Source organism: Mustela putorius, unplaced genomic scaffold (assembly GCF_011764305.1).
Source record: "Mustela putorius furo isolate JIRA1106 unplaced genomic scaffold, ASM1176430v1.1 tig00004007_pilon_pilon_pilon, whole genome shotgun sequence".
Taxonomy (NCBI): domain Eukaryota; kingdom Metazoa; phylum Chordata; class Mammalia; order Carnivora; family Mustelidae; genus Mustela; species Mustela putorius.
The window spans coordinates 13,983,684-14,008,342 of record NW_025422145.1 but is presented as its reverse complement, the minus strand read 5'-3'; the positions used below and the strand labels follow the sequence as shown (position 1 = coordinate 14,008,342).

Here is a 24,659-nt window from a genome sequence, read left to right as displayed (position 1 = left end):
CAAGTCAGGCTCGGGACGCGGATCGAGGCTCAGGGGCGCGGCCGGCACCCGGGTTTCCGACCCCGCGCCCGCACCGGCCCGGACCCCTGCCTCCGGCTCTGCGGCCTCTCCCGCGCACGCCGCGGACCAGACCCCCACCCCTCCGCCGGACCCCGCCCCGGCCCCGGACCCCGCCCCCAGCTCGAGCACCGCCTCCGCGCCCGTGCCCGCGGCCGCGGCGCGCGCGGCCGGCTCCTGTGGCCGCGCCCTGGCGGCGGCGCGCGCGCTGGCCTGGAGACCGACTTGGAGGCCCATCTGGAGGCCGAGCTGGCCCGGCAGGCATTGCGCGGGCAACATGGCGGCGCCCGGCGAGCGGGGCCGCTTCGGTGGCGGGAGCCTCTTCTCCTTCCTGCCCGGCGGCGCGCGCTCGGAGGTGATGGACGATCTGGTGACGGACGCGCGCGGCCGGGGCGCGGGGCGGAGAGATGCGGCCGCCTCGGCCCCGACCCCACCTCCGGCGCCGGCCTCCGATCCTCAGGTCGCCGAGGACACCTCCCGGAGGCGGCCCTGCCGGGCCTGCGTGGACTTCAAGACGTGGATGCGGACGCAGCAGAAGGTGCAGATGCCCGGGGCGGCCACCTCCCCTAGTGCCGGCCGCCACGCCTGGTTCTCAGGCGTCCGCGCCCACGTCCCGAGGCCCAAGCCGAGCGGTCCCGCGGGCCCTCTGCCTCACAGACTTGTGCCCTCCCCCGCCAGGGGGCTGTCCCTAAACCTTGCCCCCAAGGGAGGCCCGGCCTTTAGGGTTTCAGCCACGTGTGTGGCGGATCAGCGGCCGCAGGGCTGTCTCGAGTCAGTGGGCCTCTGGCTGGGGTGGGGAAAACGGGAGCTCTGCGGGCTTCCTCCGGGGAGACGAACTGACCCTTGGTCGACCTCCTTCCGCAGCGGGACAGCAAGTTTAGGGAAGACTGTCCTCAGGATCGCGAGGAACTGGGCCGGCACAGTTGGGCTGTCCTCCACACCCTGGCTGCCTACTACCCTGATTTGCCCACCCCAGAACAGCAGCAAGACATGGCCCAGTTCATACATTTATTTTCCAAGTTTTATCCGTGTGAGGAGTGTGCTGAAGATATAAGGAAGAGGTAAGTGTGTCCGCATCGTCCATAGGCCGCAGAGCAGTGCCCCTGGAGCCGGGGCCTGTCGCCCCCACCCCCCTGATGTCATAAAGGGGAGCCTGGAGAAGCAGGTGCCTGGTGGCAGAGTAGCCCCAGCACAAACCACCAGCAGTGGGCACTGGATCAACCCAGCGGTCTCCTGTCCTCTAAGGGCCAAGCTGCATGGGGCTGCTGCTCCAGAGGCTCCCAACGCGGCCTCACTTACAGAGTCCCTTGCTGAGTCCTCCTGGAGGCTCGAGCAGGTTCATGAGCCCACCTTGCCTGACGTCTGGAGTAGGACTGCTGATTTTAAGGCCTTGAGAACCCACTGGTTTTAGGAGCAGCCTTTTCCTCACTGGGGAGCCCAAGAGCTGTTATTTGGCACCTCTAAGTGTTTCTGCGCTGAAGGTGGGGGCCAGGGCAGTTAGAAGAGCTCTCTTGCTGGGTGGAGGCCCCAGGGCCCCAGGTGCTAGAAATAGGTTTCCTATTAGGCCTTTGTGTGGCCCCACCCCTTAAACACTGCCCGGGGCCAGGGATGCTGGGGTGAGGCTTCCTGATTGTTAGGAGGTTATAAAGTTGCATCATTGGTGTCTTAATCCCTTGCTTTGAGTCCTGGTCAGGTTTGGCCCAGCTCCCCAGGTAAGGGTTGAGCAGGCCTAAGAGCGTGCCAGTGTGGGAGGGTTGCAGGGCTGCGTGTGTCTGTGTCTTAGAGCACAAGGGCCCTCCTGGGTGTCGCCAACAGCAGCGCCCCAGCTCTCCTGCCCTGATGGAGCAGGCACAGAGCTGGTGGGGCAGGGGCGGTGGGACCGCTGCCTGTCCGGCCTTCCACCTGCCCCCCCTCCCCACAGGATATGCAGGAACCAGCCAGACACTCGCACTAGGGCCCGCTTCAGCCAGTGGCTGTGCCGCCTGCACAACGAGGTGAACCGCAAGCTGGGCAAGCCCGACTTCGACTGCTCCCAGGTGGACGAGCGCTGGCGCGATGGCTGGAAGGACGGCTCCTGCGACTAGGTGGTGGCCAGCAGAGCTGTGGGACAGCAGCCTGGGCCTCCGGGCAGCCTGGCCAGAGGGGGTCAGGGCACTCATTAAAGTGCGTCAGAGCCAGAGCCTGTCGTGTGTCAGTTGGATGGTCCCCAGACACTGCTCAGGGGCTCCTTCCCTCTTAGGTTTGGAGGAAAAGTGGGGTTCCTGCTGCAGACACCCCAAGGGCTCCTCCTCAGCCAAGGCCCGAGGGGCTGCAGATGAAGGAGGCAGGAACAGCCCGGTCTGCACCTCCCATTCAGGATGCGGCCTCCTGCTCACCCCACATCCTGGTGCCCGCTTCCCCGCACAGGAAGGTGACAGGCCTGCCCAGGCTCCCTGTCCTTGAGGGCTAGGCCGTTGTCTCCTTACCCTGTAGCAAGAAGGGACGGCGGTGGTGCCGGCAGCTCAGTAGGCCCTGTGCTTTCTGCCACTCAAGGAAGGCCTGGGGGCTGAGCTCTCCTTCTGGGTCAGTGCCTGCAAAGCGAGCACAGGCAGGGTGGCTTCCCCGGTGGTCCCACCGGCACTGCTGCTTGCTTCCTGTCCAGCACGTATACCTGTACCAGGCCTGTCAAGAGGCTTTGCGGGGCCACTGTTCTCAGAGCTCGAGACCAAAATAAAATGGTAGAGAAGTGACTAAGGGCCTGGCTTTGGTGTGTTTTGTGCTGGGACTTGTGGCGACAGACAGGGCCTGCCCTTGCTGCTCCGCTCAGCTGCCTCCTTTCATCCAGGTTCTGCTCCGGAGGAGGAGGACAGGGTCCTAGGGTGGGAGCAGCCTGGGAAGCCCCAGGAACAGGAAGGAAGCCCAGTGCTGGAGCAGAGGGAGGGTCAGGGGTGAGTGGGAGGTCAGATGGCACGAAGTCTTCACATCCCCAGCAAGGACTCTGTTTTTAACACCCACCTCTTGTGACCGGAAGGTCTTGGAGGATTTGGAGCCAAGGAATGGCAAGATGACTTCTGGAAGGTTCTTCTGGCTGCTGAGCTAGGATGAGGCAGGTATGGGTGGGAGCAAGGGAGGGCAGGCACCCCCCTGGCAGCTGAGTGGGAAGCTTGCCCAGGATGGGTCAGAGAAGATCGACAGAGTTGACTGGGGGGTTCGGGCCCGAGCAGCTGGGAGGATGAAGTTGTTCCCAGTATCCATGCTCTGGAGAACACTGTAGGCAGAGCAGGCATGGGGTGACTGGCGTGTAGCTTTTGGCCCTTGCCAGGTCTGCCCGGCTACATGCCCCCAGGCTTGGCTGCCAGCCCACACGGCCCAGCAACAATGTGTCCATCCCTGCAGTCATCACATACGGGTCCTCTCTCTCCCTGTGGTGTCTTAGTCCCTCCCTTCGGCACGGCTCCCTCCGCATCTTCACCCAGCGGGCGCCATGGGGGTCCTGGCTTCGGCAACACCTTCCCAGAGAGGACAGCAAGGCAAAGAAACTGGAGGCAGGAAGCAGCCAACAGAAATCGCTCTTCTCTCCTCCCCTCGAGGGACTGTTCCCAGCACATGGCTTTCTTCTGGCTTCTCCCATGTCACCTGCTAGTCGGAGAACCAGCCAGCTTCTCCAGGGAAGCCGTTGGCTCAGGAACACGGCTCCTGGAGGAGCTCTCCTGTCCTGCCTCACTTCCCTTTTCCCCTAACTCTGACTTCCTGGAGGTTTCACCCCCCAACCCAGGCTAAGACAAGTAGGACTGTAGTTCAAGGGGAGGTTCTGGCTCAAGCTGTCAGGACTCTCACAGAGGGACTGGGCAGAGAGGGAGGAGAAAAGTCGCAGGATCATGCCCGTGGGCTCCCAAGGTTCATAGATTACAGGGGCTCACAGGGTTATAAGAGGAAAGAACCCTAAAAGGGTGGTAAGAAGGGCCTGGTGAAACAGGGACATAAGGAGGGGGTGACATCTGGAAGCATTTCCAGGAGGGTGGTCATGTCTGAATTGCCCTGGGACCAAAGGGGGAAGTGGCCGCTGGTCAAGACCGATTGGGAGCTGTCACCGCCAGATGCAGTGACAGACGGGATGCACAGTGTCGGGGACCAGTAGTAAGACTGGTGGGTGACACTTCTGGCCACAACTGCCCTGGGGTGGGACCTACAAGGGGCGAGCCCGGCATCCCCTTCTGTCTACAGGAACAGCATGGCCAGGGGCTTCCTGATGTGCTGGAAGAACTCAGCCAGTGGTCCACGTGTGGTACGAAGACAGAGGTAGTCAGTTCCTTCCGTCGTCCATGGGGCTTGTGAAGGGCCTGGCACTGTAAATGCTCAGCAAAAGCAGACGTTTCTTGCAATGCCCTGGACAGTCATCTGGGACCCTGCCAGGCCGGCCAGGAAGGAGCATGAGGGAGGGACCCTGTCAAGCTTGGGCTGCGGGAGCTGCTGGAGAGCCCAGCAGGGGCCCCCATCTTTCGTGCTTCTTCCCGTCCCTGAGCCCCAAATTAAACATGCCAGCCACAAGTCAGTTGGGGAGACTCAGGAGTGTGAAGGGCTCAGTGAGAGCCCTTGGAATGACAGCATCTGGCCACAAGAGAGGAGCAGAGATGCTCCCACCCATGCTGGTCTGTGTGCTTGACCTCCTGGACAAGTGCCCCTGGGGGGCAGAGGCCTTCTCCCTCCCTGACAGGGAGGCTAGAACCCTGATGGAGAAGCTGGGGTTGCAGTTGGGGGGTTATAGGAAAGGGCCCAGTAACTGATCTCTGGTCTAAGAGGAACCTGGTTCAGGGAGTCGGGTTCCCCTTCCCTGAGGGCTGGAGGGTGGAGCTCCGCTCATTGGGATGAAGCTGGAGCCCTTGGACCTGGGTTACCCCAGGGGCGGGGTCAGGTTTGTCCCTTCGCCTGGCTGCAGCACGGGCTGACTCCTGACTTCGCCTGTATGGGGCGGTGGTGGACTCAGTCCCCAGCCCCCCAGTGCCCCTCTTGGGGGCTTGGGGGTGGTCTCCCATCTCAGACCCGGCTCTCGCAGGTGAAGGGGGATGGGCGGGGCGGCGGAGGGAGGGATGGGCTTCAGTCCCGCACGCGGACCAGTTGGCGGGGGGCACGGGCTCGGCCCCGCCCCGCGCGCCCCCGTCGCGGCCGGCGCGCGCTCCCGGGAGGCGGCGACAGCAGCGGCAGCACCAGCAGCTTCGGCAGCACACCCGGGCGGCCTCGGGCGGGGCCGGCCGGCCGGACGGACAGACAGACAGAGGGTGCCGGGGGCGCGCGTCCCTCCTCGTCTGGCCATGGAGGGAGCCTCGTTCGGCGCGGGCCGCGCGGGGGCCGCCCTGGACCCCGTGAGCTTCGCGCGGCGGCCCCAGACCCTACTGCGGGTCGCGTCCTGGGTGAGTGACCCCGGCCCCGGCCCCCGCCCCGGTCTCGGGTCCCGCCTCGCCTTGCATCCCACGTCCCTCCCCGCTAACCTCGCCCCTCGCCCCTCGACTCCATCCTTGTCCCCGCCGGCCCCTCCCCCGCCGGCCGCAGGTTGGGGTGACGTCACCGGGCTGGGCGCGCCCACCTGCGGGAGGGGGAGGGGCCGATGGCAACCACCGGGGACCTTGAGAGGTCACCGCCCGCCGCCCCCATCCTCCAGTTCTTCCTTAGGTGTAACTCAGTCCCCTTCCTCAGCCCCTGCCCCGTTTTTCCTGTCCTCACGACCTGGAAGCGGACACAGGGGCGGGGACGGGATTGGGTTTGAGCCCTCAGCCTCAGCACGAGGAGGGGGCTATGGGAGCCGAGTATTACCAACTGGCGCTTACACCTGCTTCTCCCTCACACACACCCTCCAGGCTCCTTCCAGGGGAGCTGGCCCTTTCCCAGGCCCTCCAGGTGCAAGTGTGTGTGTGTGTGTGTCCGCGCGCGGGGTGGGGGTGCTCTGGGATCCCTCTGGGTGGGGCAGCAAGAAGGGGCTCTGCCCGGGGAGGGCTTCCTGGGGGTGGTGTGGGAGGGGCAGATTTGGGGACAGCCTAGACTACTGGGGCATCCCTAGGCCAGGTGGCCTGCTCCTTCTTCTCACCTCTCCAGGCAGGAGAGACGAGAAGGTGGGGTGAGGATCTCTGGGTTTTATTTAGCTGGTGGCTCCTGCTGCCAGCTGCACCGAATGGCTGGTCTTCAAGGAGAGCAATGCCCAGGGTGAGGTGACTCGGTGCAGATTAGGAAGTAGGACCCCTATGTTCTGGTGCCAGCTCGGGTCCGACTTGTGGACTGCTCTGGGCCGATGTGTCCATGCCCTGCACCTGGGTTTCCCTCTTGACTCCATTTCAAGGAGCTGGAGAGGGAGAGGAGAAATCAAGTTGAAACTGGAGATCTTTTTTTAGAAACACAGGGCTACCCAGAGCTAAAAGAGCAGCGTCTAGTTTAAAAAGGATGATGGTCCAGAGACGTCTGGTTGGCTCAGTCTTTTTTTTTTTTTTTTTAAGATTATTTATTTATTTATTTATTTATTTGACAGACACCATAAGTAGGCAGAGAGGCAGGCAGAGAAAGAGAGAGGAAGAAGCAGGCTCCTGGCTAAGCAGAGAGCCCGATGTGGGGCTCGATCCCAGGACCCTGGGATCATGACCCGAGCCGAAAGGCAGAGGCTTCAACCCACTGAGCCACCCAGGTGCCCCCTTTTTTTTTTTTTAAGATTTATTTATTTATTCATTTGACAGAGAGAGATCACAAGTAGGCAGAGAGGCAGGCAGAGAGAGAGAGGAAGGGAAGCAGGCTCCCCGCTGAGCAGAGAGCCCAACGCGGGGCTTGATCCCATGACCCTGAGATCATGACCCGAGCCGAAGGCAGCGGCTTAACCCACTGAGCCACCCAGGCGCCTCTGGCTCAGTCTTTAGAGCATGCGACTCAGGGCCATGAGTTCAAACCCAACGCTTGGCATGGAGCCTACTTAAAAAAAAAAAAAAGTATAAAATGACTATGGTCTACTGCCTACCTGCTTTCCAGCCCTTGTGGTAAGGGGATGCTGAACTTGAGAGTGAGTGAACCCCAGAGATCAAGAGTATCGCCCCTCTCTTTTTTTTTTTTTTTTAAGATTTTATTTATTTATTTGACAGAGAGGTCACAAGCAGGCAGAGAGGCAGGCGGGTGGGCGGGGTGGGGGGAAGTGGGCTCCCTGCTGAGCAGAGAGCCTGATGCAGGCTCATCCCAGGACCCTGAGATCACTACCTGAGCCAAAGGCAGAGGCTTTTTTTTTTTAAATTTATTTATTTATTATTTTTTAAAAGATTTTATTTATTTATTTGACAGACAGAGATCACAAGTAGGCAGAGAGGCAGGCAGAGAGAGAGGAGGAAGCAGGCTCCCTGCTGAGCAGAGAGCCCGATGCGGGACTCGATCCCAGGACCCTGAGATCATGACCTGAGCCGAAGGCAGCGGCTCAACCCACTGAGCCACCCAGGTGCCCTTTTTAAAAAAGGATCTATCTATCTATCTATCTATCTATTTATGTGAGAGAGAGCGAGAGAGCAAGCGTGCATGAATTGGGGGACAGGGGGAGAGTGAAAATTTCGCGTATACTCCCCTTTAAGAATGAAGCCCTCCTTGGGGCTCAATCCATGACCCATGAAATCACTACCTGAACTGAAATTAATAGTCAGATGTTCACCCGATGGAGCCTCCTAGGTGCCCCAATAGTATCGCCTTTGAGCCCAAACCCTTACGGTGCTATTAATCAGCCACAGGAGGCTATCATCCCTCGGGGGCCCACCAAGGGTGGATGCTGCTGGCCCCAACACTCCACGAACTGGACCTGTTACTCTATTTTGCATGTTAGGAAGCAAGGCCACACAGCTCCCAGATGCTGAGAGTGGGTTCCGTGCAGGGCCTGGGTGACAGCTTTACCACTGTCCCTGCGCTGCTCCCCCCTGTGCTCTGGCCCCCTTCTTCTCCACACCTGCCTCCCACAGCGCCACCTACTGGAGACTAGGAATCACTGGTCCAGGTGAAGGCTCCTGCTCCTACAGTGTCTAGGGGACTGTGCAGAGATCCTGTGGGCCCCACAGTGTGCCAGGGACCCAGTCTGACTGTCAGCCCCGTCTTTTATCAGCCAAGTGACTTCAATAATTGAAGCCCCAATTTTCCCATCTATGAAGGGGATAACAACGGCCCCCCAGTGGTTTGGGGGGAGGATTCTAGGAGGAATGCATGTAAAGTAGCGGTTTTAATCATGGTGCTTGGGCATAGTAGATGCTCACTAAATAGCAATGCTGTCCATAATTTTAAATACCTGAGGGAGGTATTTAGAGGAGTGCCCGAAGACCCCATCCACAGATGGGGCCTGTGCTGCCGGGGAACGAGGGGACAGGCCAGAGGACGTGAACAGTCGCGCTGGTGACCGCGGGGAAGGGGACCACCGCAGGGCCCTGAGCGCCGCCCGCCGCCCGCAGGTGTTCTCCATCGCCGTCTTCGGGCCCATCGTCAACGAGGGTTACGTGAACACCGACAGCGGGCCCGAGCTGCGCTGCGTCTTCAACGGGAACGCGGGCGCCTGCCGCTTCGGAGTCGCCCTCGGCCTTGGGGCTTTCCTAGCCTGCGCCGCCTTCCTGCTGCTCGACTTGCGCTTCCAGCAGATCAGCAGCGTCCGGGACCGCCGCCGCGCTGTGCTGCTGGACCTGGGCTTCTCAGGTGGGCGGGCCGGGCTAGGGGGCGGGCCTATGGGCTCCGCGGGGCGGGGCTAGCCCGCGCTTTCTGAGGCGCGGCCCGGAGGTGGGCTCTAGCTTCGGGGGCGGGGCCTGCGCGCCGGCCTCCTGTGACCCTCACGCCTGCGCGCAGGGCTTTGGTCTTTCCTGTGGTTCGTGGGCTTCTGCTTCCTCACCAACCAGTGGCAGCGCACGCCGCCTGGGCCCGGCACGCTGCAGGCGGGAGACGCGGCGAGGTCCGCCATCGCCTTCAGCTTCTTCTCCATCCTCAGCTGGGTGAGTGCGGCCGGCGGGGGCCGGGCCGGGGCCGGGGTGGGGCGGGGTCGGTGCTGGCTGACCCCGGGCTCCCCCTCAGGTGGCGCTCACTGTGAAGGCCCTGCAGCGGTTCCGCCTGGGCACGGACATGTCGCTCTTTGCCACCGAACAGCTGGGCGCCGGGGCGGGTCAGGCCTACCCTGGCTACCCAGTGGGCAGCGGCGTGGAGGGCACCGAGACCTACCAGAGCCCTCCCTTCACCGAGACCCTGGACACCAGCCCCAAAGGGTACCAGGTGCCTGCCTACTAGTGGCCGGCAGGCCCCCACCGGGGATCGAAGGCTGCCCCCAAGCCAAAGTCCAGGGTTTCCTGGGACCTCCCTCAGGTCCTCCTGGCCTAGCGCCAGGGCCAGAGAGGGTGGCCACTGTGGGCCGTCTGGGGCCAAGAGAGGGTAGCCCCCAGGGTGCCTAGGCTGCCCCCCACCCCAAGTTCACCCTGTTCCCTTAGTTGCTGAGCCCAGGCCTGAGGTCCTGAGGAGGGGACAGTGCAGCCCTGGACATGTATCCTCCAGCCTCTAGTGGATCGGCCTGCAAAGGGGCCATTCCCCTCACGAGCCAGCTAGCCCGTGGCTCACCTGTCCACTCTGGGGTGAGGGGTCTAGCCTCCCTCTGTAGCTGCGTGCAGGGGCTGTCCCCGGGAGCATGGGCACTGCTCCCATCCCATGTCCCTAGGGGTAGTGACAGTCCCTGGTCCTGTGGTGGTGGTTCACCCCATGGGGCTGTGTGCAGTCTGTCTGGAGCCTCCATCCGTTTGCTCTCACGGGTTCGCTAGAGTAGCCTGGTCCTGTCGATGTTGTGATTGTGGTCAAGTCTTCGGACTTCACCTCGTAGTTCCCCGCAAGCAGCCCCACTGCCTGTGGCCCCCGCTCCTGCCCCTATCGCCCTTGGCCCAGGAGTCTGCCCAGATGTGGGCACTTGGGGCTAGGAAGGCACAACATGGTTGTTGCACCAGCCCTCTCCTCAAGTAAGACCTTGCTCGAGGGAGGCTTGGGGCACTTGGGTGCCTGGCAGGACAGGTGCCTCACAAGGAGGGAGGCCAAGAGTCTCCATGTACCCACAGTGCCCTGGACACGGCCCATCTGTGCAAACCCCTTTACCCTCAGCTTCCTGGCCCAGCCCCTCAACAACCTGCCCTGCACCCCGTTTTAAGGCACAGCCCGAGGTTGGGGTCCCTCTGCGTAGCTGACTACTCATGCATCGCTCAAAGCTGGCTTTTCACATCATGTCACTACAGAACGTTCTCACAGACAGCACCTCCCTCTGGAGTCCCGATTGCGTGGCTCCCCTGTACGTTGTAGCATAGACAACTGTGTGGGTATTTAAGTGAACATGTTTACAATTTTTGTATATATGGATCTTTCTCTCTCTCTTCTGAAAGAACACTCCGTGATTGTGTATCTCCCGTGTCCCATGTTCCAACCGCAACTTCTTTACAATAAAAGACTGTGAGTTCACGTGGCGCAGACGCTCGGCTCGCGGAGTCATTTCTACCCCTGTCCCTGTGGGTGCCCGAGGTTGGGATCTGCCCTCTCGGGGCCCAGAACCCAGGAAGGGGCAGCAGGTGGAGGCCAGGCCGGCGTCCACATTCTGGGGATTCCTGAGGCTCCCCACGCACATCCGGCTGGGCTGCTCCTGGGTTGGTCAGAGCCAACCCTTGGAAACGCTGGGGAGACGCCCACCTCTGCTCCTTTTTAGAACAGTGGGACTAGGAATTACTACTTGCAGTTGCACATTGTTCACAATTCGTTCATTGGTCTGCGGCTGTGAACTTCTTTTGTGCTACTCCCGCGTTCTTCAAGGATAGTTTTCCTGCAACTATAAATGTGAGGTCCTGTTCCTTAGAATTTTGAAGGTCTTCCCTGTGTTATCTTTTAGGATCCCAGACTATTGACGAGAGCAGTGGTAACAGTATGATTCGTATTCCTTAGTGGGTTGTTTTTTCCTCTTTGGTTGAACGTATTGGGATTTTTTTCTAAATTGTGTTCTGTCGAGATGTAGCTTTTTAAAGAATTATTCTTGTTAGTGCTTTTTTTTCTGAAGATTTTATTTATTTATTTGATAGAGCATGCAAGCAGGGGAGCAGCAGGCAGAGGGAGAAGCAGGCTCCCTGCTGAAGACTCGGACCCAGGACCCTGGGATCATGACCTGAGCCGAAAGCAGATGTATAATTGAGCCACCCAGGGGTCCCACTTTTTTTTTTTAGATTTTATTTATTTATTTGACAGACAGAGATCACAAGTAGGCAGAGAGGCAGGCAGAGAGAAAGGGAAGCAGGCTCCCCACCGAGCTGAGAGCCCTATGTGGGGCTTGATCCCAGGACCCTGAGATCATGACCCGAGCCAAAGGGAGAGGCTCAACCCACTGAGCCACCCAGGTGCCCCATCCCACTTTATTTTTTTTAAATAACGATTTACTTTTATTTAAGTAAATCCGTACCCACCGTGGGGACTTAACTCAGGACCCTGAGATCGAGTCACATGGTCCTCCTACAAAGCCGGCCAGGCACCTAGTGCTTGTTTAGTTTTCTTTCCTCACCCCACGGAAAAGCAGTCATGTCTCTGCATGTTGTCGTCTTTCCTGGGGCCCCGTTGGGTGCTCAGGTGACAGGCTTGCAGAACCACCTTCCATGGCCCACCAGTTCAGCCTCTGGAATCTCCCCAGATTGGTCCTGTTCGTTTCCGAACCCATCCACTGGGATTTTTATGTTGGTTACTTGTTCAGGTCTGTGTAGTAATGTCCCAGCCGAGGGCAGCAGGACTGAGAACCGTCCCTGGGGCTGGAGGGCTGGCTTTGCCACATCCAGGCTGGCAGGGCAGTCTCTGGCAAGTCTCTTCTCTGTGCCCCGGGCTCCCCTTCCCAAAGAGGACGTAATAGTTGCAGCCACGAGGGTGGGGCCACTGAGCTGGGCTTGGCACAGTGCCACACCCCCTCAGTGGTGCCGTGTGGTGAGGTGGTTCTTGCTTCGTGAAGGATAGCTGATTCTCCTCACTGTTAACGAGGTCCCCCATTTTCCAGATTACTCTTCTATGGGGCTGGTTGTCCTGGGGTCTGCAAAGGGGGCATCAGTGGTGAGGGGCTCCTGGCCTGTCCAGGGAAGACAGGTGGCTTCCACACAGCCCAGGGGAGGGTAACGAGGGTGAAGGCTCTTGTCTGTGGAGGGGCCCTGAGCCCTGGCCAAGCCCCCGCAGCCCCCCTCGACGCCCCGCATCATGCAGCCAGTGCCGGTGTGGCCGGGCGCCCCTCCCCGACTCCCAGAGACAGGTTTCTTCTCATGTGAAGACATTTCCTGTGCCTGATTTGGCTGTGTTTAGAACTGTCTTCTGCTATTTGTGTGTTTCAGGCAGAAAGGGGTGCTTTCTGTCTGGTCCCCTCCCCACATACTGTATGCAAATAATGAAGCACAGATTACTTTCTGGCTGGATGTCACACGCACCCCCCACTGCTTCTGGAGTGCTAATAGCTCACTACTCATCTGTGGGTGCAAACCTGGACTGTGTAGGACCCCATGCTCTGGAGGGATGTTTTACTGGCGACACGAGTATAGGTCACACATGGCCATGTCTATTCCTGGAAGGCCTGGGCAGTGCCAATGTCCAGGACTGGGCCCCGGGCCCAGACCAGCTGCCATGTCCTGAGAGCAAAACCCAGCTGCCCAGCTGTGTGCACGGGTCACCCCCTCCGCAGCTGGCCCCTGGCTGGCTGCCAGAGCTGGAGCCGCAGACGACTCTGAGTACCCCTTGCTGCAGGGTGACCTGGGAGGGCAGAGGAGCTCAGAACAACCAGCTATGTGCATTATTGCAAAATAAATTTATTTGAAGATACACGGTCTTATAAAAGGTCAGAGGCAATTTGAGATCCCAGATTCAGCTTGTCTCATACAAAGATTCAACTTCGAGGAGCACAATTTCGTGTCTGCTTTTAATCCTGAATGTTCTTGAATCACGAAACAGCCAACCGTTTACACAACACTCTCAACACGTGACTCTGGCACCGGCGGCTCCACAGCTTCTGGCTGGGGGGCCGCCCGCGCTGCAGCCCTCGGGCTCGGGGGGCCTGCAGAGGGCCGCTGTTGTCACTAGCTCTGACAGCACGGACAGGTTCCCACGTCCCGGCCCTTCCCTCCCCTCACACCTTCCAAAAGCATGAGAACTCAAACTCAGACCAGCCCACCACGGAGGGAGAGGTCTTCGTGCTTCCCAGGAGGAAACCGGATGGACTCCTACGTGATGGTGTGCAGACAGGGCAGGCCTTCCTGGCGAGCCCAGCGGGCCGGCCGGCAGAGGGGCCAGAGCAGGTGGCCTCACCAGGGCCTTACCTGGCTGTGTGGCAGCCTGGAAGGAAGGAGGAGGGAGGAGGCTCCTGGGTGTGGCAGCTCCTGCCCACGCTGGCGGGAGCTACGTGAGGATCCTGGCAATGGCTTGCAGGGAGGGGAAGTCGTGGTCCTGGGCGGCGTGCAGTGCCTGGTGGCTGCTGACGTCCCCGTGTGCGAGCACCTGCTGGCAGGTGGGGCACACGCAGCAATCCAGGCCTGCCGGCCGGGCGCTGCCCTGCCACGCGCTCTTCTTGTTCTTCTTGGCCTTGGTGCCAGGAGGTCTCTCCCGGCCCCGGAAGTGCGTGTGTGCGGACAGCAGCTCCTGCTGCTTGGCCGTGTCGGGCAGCAGCACCAGCAGCTCGTTGAAAATCTTCTGGAAGTTCTCCCCGAGCAGGTCGCGGCAGCTCTTGTAATACTGGGCTGCGGAGATCACGCCCTGCCACCCAGAACCAAAGCCAGTCATGCCCAGGCTGGGCTGAGCCCCCACAGTGACCGCACTGGCCCCCCACACCCCTGCCTGGCTGACCTGTCTGAACTCCCCTGAGTGGCTCTTGAACTTGCCGAAGCGGGCCTCGTCGCTCTGCAGGAAGTCCCTGATGGACTGGATGAGCTGCAGGTTCCTTTCCCGGAAGTTCTCAGGCACCAGGTAGGCCTGGGGCGCAGCTGTCAGCCTGGGCCTGAGGGTCAGGAAACAGGCAGGAGGGGGCGCCTTAGCTCTTTGGGGTGGCCCAGGGTGAGGACACTCCCCGGCCTCCAGGGGCACAAGGCGGGGTGGCCCACCCCTACTTACGCTTTCGTGGTGGTGACAGTGCTGGGGACACAAGCTGGGTGGGAGCCAGGCAGGAGGCCTGAGAAGCCAGGGGGTGGCTTGCTGATGGGGGGCACCAGGCCAGGGGGAGGTGGGGGCGGAGTGCCCTTCAGGAGCACCACAGCACTGAAGCCTGTAGGGGAGGCGGACCAAGACCCAGATGGTGACCTGTTCTCCACGTGCTCGGGAGGCTTCCCTTGCTGCCCCGCCTACCAAGGTTAGGCTCCATCCACAAGCCACCCTCCGCCGGACAGCAGGCCCAGGGCCCGACAATGCCAAGAGGCAGCACATACACTGAGCTCCTGCCTGGCAATCCCGGGCTGGGGCGACTTCCTCCCCCAGCTCCAGAAAGTGCCAGGGTTGCCCCATCTCACAGGGAGGGCAAGCAGCCTGCTCATGGTCAGTGGTGCTATTAGGCTTCCCTCCCCTGCCTGCTAGCCTATCACCGCCCCTCACGGTATGCTCCCCTGGGACCCCGGGCTCCAGTCTCACTCTCCCACCCTGGCCCCCTTCCAGATACCCAGAAGCAGACCGCAGGCAGACACACATACCTGGGGGAGGGGGCATCCTGGGTGGACAGGGGACTCCAAGCGCGGGGAAGTCTTCCTGGGGTGTGGGGCAGGGGAGGGGCCCCAGGGGCCGTGGGAGCCCAGGAGGTTCCTTGGGCGTGCTGCGAGCTGGGGCCGGCCCCTCTGTATGTCCATTGACAATGAGGGCAACGGGCCCCTCGGCTCTGCCAGCGCTCGTGGTGGGGGTCTGCTCGGCCCCAAGGGGCCCATCTTTGTCAGGGGGCAGTGGGGGCGGTGAGACGGCACCTGGCTTCTCTGAGCCCACCTTCTTCTTTTTGCCGACCTTGGTGAGGGTCTGGGTGGAGGCCAATGCCAGGAGGGAGGAGACGGCTACCGTGGTGGGCACACTCCGCAGCTCCTGGGCAGTGAGGCCGGTGCGGCCGTCCTCTTCCTCCTCCTCTGAAGGCAGTGGCCCAGCCTTCTTGCTGCCCTTGCCTCCCTTCCCAGCCTTCCTGGCAGGCTGGCTGCTCCCGCTGGCAGCTGGGGCCCCCGCGGTGGGATGTGCCACCTTTTTGCTGCCACTGCCATTCCAGGCAGAAATGAGACTGGTGGGGGCAGTGCTGGGCTTGGAGGCGGAGGACACCAGGGCAGGGAAATCGTCCTCCTGGAAGGTGCTCCTGCCCCTGGCAGGGACAGGGTAGGTGAGCCCCAGCCCCACGGGGCCTGGGGCCGCCACTGCAGAGCATGAGGAGGAGGAGGAGGACGTGGAGGCGCAGAGGCTGGGGAAGTCTTCATCCTTGAGCTTCGAAGTGGGAGGTGGGAGGGTGCTGAGCCCAGGGAGGGGAGTAACGTCAGTGGCCTGTGGGCCCAAGCCCACCCCACCCCCACCCTGACCCAGTAGTGCATGAGTGTACCTTGGAAGCACAGCCCCTGGGGCTGGGCCGGTTGCTGGGGTGCCCTCTGGGCTCACAGGACCGTTTGGCGAGGCTTCCTTGAGGCCTACGAGGCAACGAAAGGACCCGACGTCAGGGATGAGAACATCTGGGGGTGAGAGCAGACCCTCCAAGGGGTGCTCAGGGTTCTGCCCTGTCACTCCTGGGCACTGTGCCAGCCGGGAGCCTGCCTCGCACCTCCCAGGTGCCCACAGGCTGCACCAGCTCACCTGCACCTTCGCCCTGAGTCCGGGGCGGCCGCCGGGGGCCTCGGAGCTCCTCGAGCCCCCGCACCCCTGCCTCGTCCTTCTTGGCTCTGCCACCCTCCTCCCGGTCTTCACTCCTGCGTGCCTCCTGCTGCTGCTGCTGCTGCTGCTGCACGGCCACCGAGGCCCGGATGGCCGCTGCTACTTCCCGGTCCTCTTCTTCCCTGGGAGGGGGAGGCCTTCAGGTTGGGCAAGGCCTGGGACCGGGTGCTGTGCAGGGCGAGGAGCTGGGAGGGGCCTCCCCCCAACCCCAAGCCTATCCTCTGTTGGAGACGTCCTGGGGCCAGCGAACCCTGCACCAGCCAGCCCTCACTGGCCAGCAGAGGGGGATGCAAATGCAGCAGGACTCCTGAGCCAGCTGGTCTCAGGCTGGGGCTCCCCAGGCAGCACACAGGCCCAGTGCTGTGGGGTCCAAGATGCCTCCATCCTGTGGGACACTGGGGACAGTGCCTGGCCTGGGCACGTGCCTGCAGCGTGAGCATCTCATGGCCTGCTTACACTGAACCCCATCAGGGACACAGGCCCCTCTGGCGCATCCCCACCTGCAGGGTCCTGGCGTCTCTGGCTAGAACCAGAGAAAAGAGAAGGGGATGTCTGCTCACTCAGGACACTAAGCAGACCCCACCACCAAGCCAAGGACACCAGACACCAGTAAGACAAAGTCCCCCGAACCCCGTGCGGGGTGCTAACGCAGCTGCAGGCCGCAGCCACCGCCTCAGGGGTGGCACCAGGAGAGTGTCAACAGCACGCAAATCCTCCCACCTCTTGTACCTCCAGCTTCCTCGACGGTTCTGCTGGGCTCCACGACCACTGGCCCGGCCAGCACGGCCTTGGCGGTTGTACCTGTCCACCTCCTCGTAGTCCTCACCCCCGACGACCCCTGCAGCGGGCACAGAGCCTGTCACGGGCCTGGGCCAGACTGAGGCTTGTGCTCACCTTGCCCAGCAGAGACCTCCTCACTCGCCCAGCAAAGGAGCCGGAAGGACCCACTCAGACTCCTCTGGGGTGCACACCAGCCCCAAGGGGAGAAGGGTCTGCCACGGCCACAGGCACTCCACAGGGCTCTGGCCCAGGAGCCAACCCCGACCCTCGCCCCCCGAACTGTCGATGAAGACACCAGGAGCTCCCTGGGGTGAACCGGTTTCAGGTGTGTCCTCTGTCCCACCGACACACGATGGGTCAGACCGCGGAGCGCACGCGGCTACAGCCCGAGGGAGCCCCGCTCACTCACCCTCGTTGCGGCGCGAGTGCCGGGGCGCATAGCTGAACTGCAGGTCGATCTGCCGATTCTGGCGGGCCTCGGCGCGGCTCCGACTGTGGCAGGTGGTCCTGTGGGCCTTCAGGTCAATCTCCGTGCGGAAGGCGTGCGTGAACTGCTCCGTGCTGCAGCGGCCCTCCTCGCACAGGAAGTGCTTCTCCCGGAAGTGCTCTCGCAGGTAGGCGTAGTCGCTGGCGAGGTGGGGTGTCAGGCGGGGTGTCAGCGGGAGCTGCAGGCAGGCCCTGCCCACGGCCCCTCCCCTCCCCGCCCCACCCCATCCCCTGAAGCGCCCAAGGCCCTCGCCCACCTATAGTAGTCCTGGGCCCCCTCCGCGTCACAGAAGTGGCAGAAGTAGTGGTCCCGGCGCAGGTGTTTGAGCAGCTCGTCGTTGTCCAGGTAGCGCTCATCACAGAATTTGCAGAGCGGGTGTCCACGGTGTGAGGTGTCATCGGGGTCCCCCTGCATTCGGTGTCGCGCCAGGTCCTTGCGCGAGTACCACTTGCGCTCGTAGGTGAAGATCTGCAGGGGAGAGGGTGCTGGGTGCGGGTGGGCCCCCTCCCACGACCCCCAGGGCCCAGCCCCCACCTGCCTGCACCTGGCTCTCCCCGCCCCCACAGGCACACCTTGAGGTGCTTGAGGCACAGCTTGCAGCAGAAGAGCTCATGCTGCTTCCGCATGTGCTGCTCCAGGTCCCCGAAGAGGCCAAACGGCGGCAGCGCAGGGCACTGTGGGCACTCATGCTGAAGCAGCTGCCTAGAGAGACACCAAAGGCCCCCGACCCTGTAGGCACTCAGGGTGGCTGTCTCGAGTGCTGCTAGGACCAGCACTCCCCCATCCCCGCCGCCCCCCGATGCCCTGCATCACTCTGCCCGCGGAGTCCAGCTGCTCCTGGCCTGGATGGCTAAGCATCAGCAGGGCATGAAAACTGGGCCCACACCAGGGCCCACCCCTCTCCTGGAAGGGAACGATCACCCCCAAGACAACTGTACGTACCCCTTTACAGGGTTTTGCTGCCACAAGCTAAGAGCCCAGTTCCCATGCTCCAGTGAGCATGGCAGAGCCTCAGAAAGCAGGCACCATGCGCTATCCTGGAGTACCTTCCCTGGACTCACCTCTGCTCCTGCCTCCACCGCCCCCGCAGGCAGGAGCAACCCTGTTACAGGAGAGGAAATGGAGCACGGGCCCTGACATCTGGTCCCAGGGCTGTGAGGAACACAGGAGGGGACCAGGATGTGCTCATTCCCAGTGCTGGGCTGGGCACAGCCCGTCAGAATCCCAGGCTGAGGCTCCCTCTTACCTGTACAAGGCAAAAACTTTTCCATCAGCAAAGTAGATGTCGTATTTCTTCTCGTGCTGCAGCTGGTGGAGGGAGATTGTAGCAAAGGCAGGAAGCTTCTTCCCAAAGACCACCTGGAACCAAGTGAGAGGGGGGTGAGCAGGGCCGCGGACACCTGGTGGAGGACCCTGTCAGACGGAGAAGAGGGAGGTACTCAGCCCCTGGTGAGAAGGCCGAGGCGGGCCCCACAGCAGCACTCTATGCCATCCCAGCCTGCCCAGGCCCCTCTCCTCACCTGTAGCCAGAGGGCGAGCCCCGGGTGACCCGTTTGGAGACACAATGCCCGGCCTCGCCACCAGGGGGCGGCAAGATTCCCCACTTATCCATAGCCACACCAGCCCCATAGGGGGAATGGAAGTCACCCCAGAGGAGGAGACGTCAGCAGTGAGCCCCTGGGGCCAGTGACCTGGACCACATGGTTGGGCAAACCAGGCCTTCATCACATGGGTGTTGAGCACAGGGCAGAGAAGGGAGAGATGCCACCCAAAAAGCCGCTAGGGAAACAATGCCACCAGGACAAGCCGGGCAACGACACATCAAGCCTAGCCACCCTCCATCCACCTGTGATGCCACAGGAGAGGCTCCCCCGCAGGACTCAGCCACAGCCCTTGGCTGCCTCCTGCTTGTTAACCAGTTGTCGGGGTGCCAAAGTGCAGAGCTGGGGCGTGCTGGCCACGGCCTGGGTGCAGACCCCTGTGCACCTGTTTCCCAGGACATCTCAGGTACAGCCTGCCAGACTGCCCCCTGGAAAACCCCTGTCCCAGTGCCTCCAGGACCCTCCTGCAGGCTCAGGTCTTCCCTCTGCACGAATGAGGGCCCTGCTCCTTCCAGCACTCCCTCTTCTCTGGACCACGACCATACTTCTGGTCTCTCCACAGCCCTTCCCACTCCACTACTGTCCCCTCCAAGTCTGGGTCTGGTTCGCTTGCCTCTGTTCAGAGTCCTCACCTTGGGAACAATCATGTCAAGGTCATCTCTGCTCTGTTTAGGCTCAGCTAGGGAGGATGTCTGGGATCACAATGGCCATGAACTTGGGAAAGCAGAGGACTGGCTGGGGAGAATGGTGGTCACACTGCCCCCAGCAGCTGGATGCTTAAGACTAGTTCCCTGGGAGTCTGGGAAGAAGCTGGGGGGCTCAATGTGCACTAATGATGACACACTGTGGGGCGAGCAAGCTGACCCCAAGCCCCTCACAGGAGCCCAGGGGAGGTACCCTGGTCCAACCACACCCATTCTGGGGGAGGCAGAAGGATGAGCAGTGCCCCTGCGTCATCCTGTCTGGTGAATGCGGCCACCCGCTCCCGCCCCTGCCCCCACCCCACATGGAGTTTGGGCAGGTGCTTCACTGCAGCTACGCTCCCATGGCTCCCCCTCCCCCTGGTTTCCTTCCCAGGCCTCTGGACCTCACGCTGGCCTCTTCTCACTGGATCTGCCCTTCTAGGACATGGCCACACCCAGCCCTCACAAGGGCGCCTTCCCAGTCCTGACCCCAGTTCGTCCCATCTCTTGCTGGGGTACCAGCGCCTGCACGCACAGGACCACGAGCCAGGCAGAATGCTGCTGGCCGGCCACAGATCAGAAGGTCTGTCGTGGAACCAGCTGCTGGGACTCGGGGAGCAGGGAGCAGGTTCAGGAGCCCCAGTGTCCTCCCTCCCACAAGGGAGCCCCTGCCAAAAAGCATCCAAATCCCACAGACTCAGCAGAAGAACAACTTCCTTCCCCAGAGGAAACCTGTGCCAAGATGCCACTGTCACCACTGTCCCCCCAGCTCCAGCGCCTTCCTCTCAGAGGTCTGATTGGACCCACCTCGGGGGGTATCTCACTGCCGGCACCCTCGCTGTGGACAGAGGCGGGGTGCAGTTCCCAGGAGGACTGCCAGGCTGTGTGGGTGGAGGTGGTGGGGGAGAGGTCTGTCTCTCCAGAGCAGTCTCTTGGGAAAGCCAATGCTGGGCACACCTGACCCAAGCCAGGAGAGGGGTGGACACTGGGGTGGCTCAGAAAGGGACGAGAACTGCAGGAAGAGGGATGTGGCCATGGAACACAGGTTCAGGGCTGGATCTGAGAATGAGGGTGAGCAGGCTTGGCACCGGGGGCAGGAACGGCAAAACGCTAAGGGCCCCTCCTAGACAGGCTGTAAGAGCAGGCTTGGGGCCCCCAAGGCCTGTGCCAGTGTCAGGACCGGCGAGGAGTACACAACAGGACAGTAGTGCAGCCTGGTGTAGCCAGCATCCCTGCCCCCCACAGAGAGTGAGATGAATGGTGAGACCTAGTCGCTGGACAAGGACCACGGGGTCTGACCAGGGGTGGGGAGGTACCCACCAGAGATCCAACCAGCATGGCCTGAGACCCACCCATGCTGCTGATCATGATGAAGGGGTAGGGTTATGGATCCAAGGACAGAGGCACAGGCCAGGCCTAGACACTTGAGGATGGACCATCCTGGGAAGCCCCTGGGTCAGCCAGGCTGTCAACGTCCAAGAAGGAAAGGGCATCCATGGGTGGGCCCCAGGATGGTTGGGCTAGTCCCTGAAGAAAGGGAGAGGGAGATGGGATGAGAGCCCTGCTTGGACCCCCGCAGGGGTGGGTGTGTGCTCCTGTCTGGGGCTTTGCTGCCCCCCACTCCCAGTATACAGTGGGCACTCACTGTGACTGAGTAGAAGAGGGTATGGGTGGTGCCAGCAGTGACCCCTGGTGAGAGTGAGCCGATGGCAAGGGTGGGTGGTGAGGGCCCCACCTAGGAAGTTCAGGCCCCAGAGGAGCCAGGCGGACCAGGCTGGCGGGGAGGGGCCCTGACACGGGACTAGCAAGGACAGGCAGCAGGCCCCGCCTCCTGACCTGCGTCACCCTCCCCGCATGTCTGGCCCACGAGATGGAAGGGAGGTCACACTAGCTCAGATACACCCCACTTGGTACGGCGGCCCCATCAAGCCTCTCTGCTAGAGACGGGCATCGGGGCAAAGCGGAGAGCAAGACTGGAATCAATGGTCAGAAGAACAGGGACTGTGGGAAAGGTGAGACGGCCGCTGACGCTGGTCTTGACTAGGAGCCAGCCTGGCCTCCAACCTGAGCACCTGCTGGGCGGTCTGGCTTCATCTGGCCCCCGCCTGACCAGCAGCTGCTGGGCTGCTCTGCGTCTGCTCTTTGCAACGCCTGCCCCACAGTGGGCACCCGGAAGCCCTGAGTCGAGGTGGAGGCCTGTTCCGCACAGCATCTTGGCATGCTCTCCTCGGGATTTTTACGCACTTAGTCCCAGCGCAGAGGACAGAGCAGAGACAGCCCCTGGGGGTAGCTGCAGGATTCCCGAGTGGGCATGGGACATTCAGAGGACAGGGCAGAACTCAGCCGGGGAACAGGAACAGCTAGGGTAGAAGTGCCAGTTCAAGGTGGGAGGAAGCAAGATGAGTGAGAGGATCATCATCTCCCAAAGTTCCCAGGACACCCTCCTGATGCCCAGTAATTCAGGGCAGGCCCAAGAGGTATGCCAGAATCGGCCAGAGGCACCCAGTGCCAAAGCACACCCCTGTGGGAGCCTGCTAACAGCTCATGTCAAGAGCTGCTTGCCACAGAGCACTGGGAGGGTGTGGGACCCACAAGGACCAAGAGAAGCCAGATGCCAGCCATAGCAGCCACACAGAGATGTCTTCTCACTTCCAGAGGAGACCTGCAGACCCTGCCTTCCTGGAAGGGAACTACGGGTGCACTGGGAAACCTGGCCCTTCAAGGGTGACCTCATGCCAAGCAAGACTGGCAGAGCTGGAAGGTGCTCACTAAGCTACTGGCCCAAGGTCCTCCCCACGATTCCTGTACCCCAGATCTCTCCCAGGTCCATCTCTTGTCCACCCCATTACAGAGTAACGGCATCTCTGTCTTTTTTGAGAAGAGCACAGAGTAGGTGCTCATAAAATTACAGCATAGCCTTGGCTCCCCTAACATAAATGTCCACCTAGAACAAAAATAAAAACACAACTAAGGAAACCTACTGCTCAACAATGCCGTTTCTGCGTCACTTCTAGGAAGAAGAAAGTCAGATTCCCTGGCAGATGTCACCAGCCCAAGCTTTCCATGAACAAACCAGAGGAATTTCACAACGCTGGAAGCAAACATATCTCAGACCAAACCAAGGGAGCGCCAGCTAGGTGCTCCCAGCCAGCATCGGGCATTTGGGGGGGGGGGCACACTCCACGGTGCCCTCTCTGACCCCCTCCAGGGCTTCCAAGTCTGGACAGAGTCAGAAACATCCCGCCTCCACTCTGGACCTGACCCCCACCCCCACCCCCACCCCCGTTGGAACTGGCAAGGAGAAAAACTTCTAACACTTTTGTCCCCATCCGCCAACAATCTAAGCAAGTCTCGGTGGTTCAGCCTTCCCCCTCCGGTGAGCAGGTGTGAGTACCTCAATAGCTCAAAGCACCAGTCTCGGGAGGACCTTGCCCGGGTTACCCCGAGGAGCCACACACACAGCTGGGCTGGAAATTCCCACTCTGACCCTCTGCTTCCCGGACAGACTGCCATAACCGTCCGGACAGACTGCTATAACCGTCCCCATAGGGACCGCTCCCTCGACCACCCGGCGGGGCCACCTCTTGCCTGCCTGCCCCAGATGCCCCCCAGTCGGCAGCCCGCCCCGGTGGGGTGGGGGCTGCCGCCAGGCCTGTCTTTTGGAAGCCGGCGCCGCCAGGCCCGCGGCCGGACACCAGAAAGGCAAAGTCCCCTTCCGGCCGCGCCCCGCGCCCGCCCCGGCGCCCCGAACGCGCGGCCCGGCCGACGCGGCGCACCTGGCGCAGCTCCTCGCGGCACACGGCGCAGTAGCGCTGCTCGCACAGCACCCGCATCTTGGTGGAGCAGCGGTAGCACACCGGGTGGTCGCAGCGGCCCAGCGCCGTGGCCTCCAGGTCCCCGCAGCACAGCACGCAGCTCCCGCCGCCCCGCTCGGGCGTCGCCGCCGCCTCCAGGGCCGCGCGCCGCCCCTCGGCGCCCGCCGCCGCCACCACCGCGGCCGCCGCCGCCGCCGCCGCCGCCATGGTCCGGGCTGCGGCCCCCTCCGGCCGGCGCGGCGCGGCCTGGCTCCCGGCGGGCCCGCCCCTTCCGGGCGACGTCAGCGTCCCGCCCAGCAACGGCCCCGCCCGGCGGAAGCGCGTGCCGTCACTTCCGCCCCGGCGAGGCGCGGACAGGGGGCGGCGGGCGGGGGCCCGGGGACCGGACGAGGTGCGCGGGCTGCGGAATGGGGGCGCGGGCTGGGGACTGGGGGCCAGACGGCAGGCGCGGGCTGGGGACCGGGGGCCGGACGAGGGGCGCGGGCTGGGGACCGGGGGCCAGACGGGAGGCGCGGGGGCTGAGAGGCCTCGGCCGGGGGTGTGTGCCGGGGGCCCGGGCAGGACCGCAGCGCGCCCCACTGCGCTGCCGACGCCGCGCCGCCGGGCAGCTTGGAATTTCGGAGCAGTCGCGGACGGCGTTCCCCGCGGTGCAGCGTGAGTGCGCCCCCGTTGTGGGTGGGCCGTTCTCGTGCAGACGTGCTGTCCCGAGTCGATCGGAAACCGCACGTCCTGCAGCTTACTTGCTAAATGTAGCCGCCGTGTGGGGAGCCCATCGTTTCCCCCCAGCCCAGGCCGCTTGTATTTGCAGCTCACGCAGAAACAGGGCTGGTCAGCAGGCGCACCCCCGCCACACACACATACCCTGTCCCAGCCTCCCCAAATAAGAAACTTCTGCAAATTGTTATCATAAAAGACCGTTTTTTAATGACCTCCATCTCGGAGCCAGGGGCTATCTCTCCGGATCCTGATAAGAACTCAGGCTCTTCACTGGCACCCCCAACCGACCTCGGGGGCTTGGTGCAGAGAAGCATCAGGGCAAGCTTGCTAAGTGGACGGTGGTGAATACTGGGCTTCAGGCCCCTGCAGGGAGGGCCTCCTCGCTATCCTTGGGGGACAGGAACACTCCAGACGTCCCTTTTGCTATCAAAGGAGGAGAGTCAAATCTGAAGCCTTCTAGAAAAAGGCAGTGTGTTGTTGGGGAGCGAGCCTGGACTTGAGAATGAGACAGAAATGGGCTTGAGGGTGCCTGGGTGGCTCAGTGGGTTAAGCCGCTGCCTTCCGCTCAGGTCATGATCTCCGAGTCCTGGGATCGAGTCCCGCATCGGGCTCTCTGCTCAGCGGAGAGCCTGCTTCCCTCTCTCTCTCTCTCTGCCTGCCT

General features: G+C 62.1%; 3 protein-coding genes across 4 annotated transcripts; 2 read left to right on the top strand and 1 right to left on the bottom strand.

The window, feature by feature from the left end:
• Positions 1-238: 238 nt before the first annotated feature.
• On the top strand, positions 239-2,236 carry GFER (growth factor, augmenter of liver regeneration). The gene is made up of 3 exons (XM_004750736.3): positions 239-595; positions 922-1,118; positions 1,979-2,236. Exons 1-3 carry the CDS (start codon positions 335-337, stop codon positions 2,139-2,141), a joined length of 621 nt encoding a protein of 206 aa, XP_004750793.1. The 5' UTR covers positions 239-334; the 3' UTR covers positions 2,142-2,236.
• A 2,948-nt stretch (positions 2,237-5,184) lies between these two features.
• Positions 5,185-10,511, top strand: SYNGR3 (synaptogyrin 3). Its single transcript, XM_004750735.3, has 4 exons — positions 5,185-5,444; positions 8,481-8,718; positions 8,866-9,008; positions 9,088-10,511. The coding sequence occupies exons 1-4, from the start codon at positions 5,346-5,348 to the stop codon at positions 9,295-9,297; spliced, it is 690 nt and encodes a 229-aa protein (XP_004750792.2). The 5' UTR covers positions 5,185-5,345; the 3' UTR covers positions 9,298-10,511.
• Positions 10,512-12,834: 2,323 nt separating this feature from the next.
• On the bottom strand, positions 12,835-23,516 carry ZNF598 (zinc finger protein 598, E3 ubiquitin ligase). 2 transcript variants are annotated; one of them, XM_045072126.1, is made up of 12 exons: positions 23,243-23,516; positions 18,429-18,541; positions 17,755-17,884; positions 17,439-17,650; positions 17,105-17,322; positions 16,636-16,753; positions 15,838-16,037; positions 15,590-15,674; positions 14,718-15,502; positions 14,149-14,299; positions 13,885-14,035; positions 12,835-13,794 (listed from the first exon to the last, which is right to left on the bottom strand). In XM_045072126.1, the coding sequence occupies exons 1-12, from the start codon at positions 23,486-23,488 to the stop codon at positions 13,441-13,443; spliced, it is 2,763 nt and encodes a 920-aa protein (XP_044928061.1). In that variant the 5' UTR covers positions 23,489-23,516; the 3' UTR covers positions 12,835-13,440. The 2 variants fall into 2 exon arrangements, with proteins under 2 accessions (XP_044928061.1, XP_044928062.1); XM_045072127.1 differs by lacking the exons at positions 18,429-18,541; positions 23,243-23,516 and adding an exon at positions 18,244-18,325.
• Positions 23,517-24,659: the final 1,143 nt, after the last annotated feature.

Bases quoted from the DNA above. Each gene is read 5' to 3' on its own strand.
- GFER (XM_004750736.3), top strand. From the start codon at position 335: ATGGCGGCGCCCGGCGAGCGGGGCCGCTTCGGTGGCGGGAGCCTCTTC. The intron at 596-921 runs GTGCAGATGCCC...CTCCTTCCGCAG, and splicing joins GGATGCGGACGCAGCAGAAG to CGGGACAGCAAGTTTAGGGA. The intron at 1,119-1,978 runs GTAAGTGTGTCC...CCCTCCCCACAG, and splicing joins GCTGAAGATATAAGGAAGAG to GATATGCAGGAACCAGCCAG.
- SYNGR3 (XM_004750735.3), top strand. From the start codon at position 5,346: ATGGAGGGAGCCTCGTTCGGCGCGGGCCGCGCGGGGGCCGCCCTGGAC. The intron at 8,719-8,865 runs GTGGGCGGGCCG...GCCTGCGCGCAG, and splicing joins GCTGGACCTGGGCTTCTCAG to GGCTTTGGTCTTTCCTGTGG. The intron at 9,009-9,087 runs GTGAGTGCGGCC...GCTCCCCCTCAG, and splicing joins TCTTCTCCATCCTCAGCTGG to GTGGCGCTCACTGTGAAGGC.
- ZNF598 (XM_045072126.1), bottom strand. From the start codon at position 23,488: ATGGCGGCGGCGGCGGCGGCGGCGGCCGCGGTGGTGGCGGCGGCGGGC. The intron at 16,038-16,635 runs GTGGGAGGATTT...TCCCCCTCCCAG, and splicing joins GGAAGCTGGAGGTACAAGAG to GGAAGAAGAGGACCGGGAAG. The intron at 13,795-13,884 runs GTCAGCCAGGCA...TCTGGGTGGCAG, and splicing joins ACTCAGGGGAGTTCAGACAG to GGCGTGATCTCCGCAGCCCA.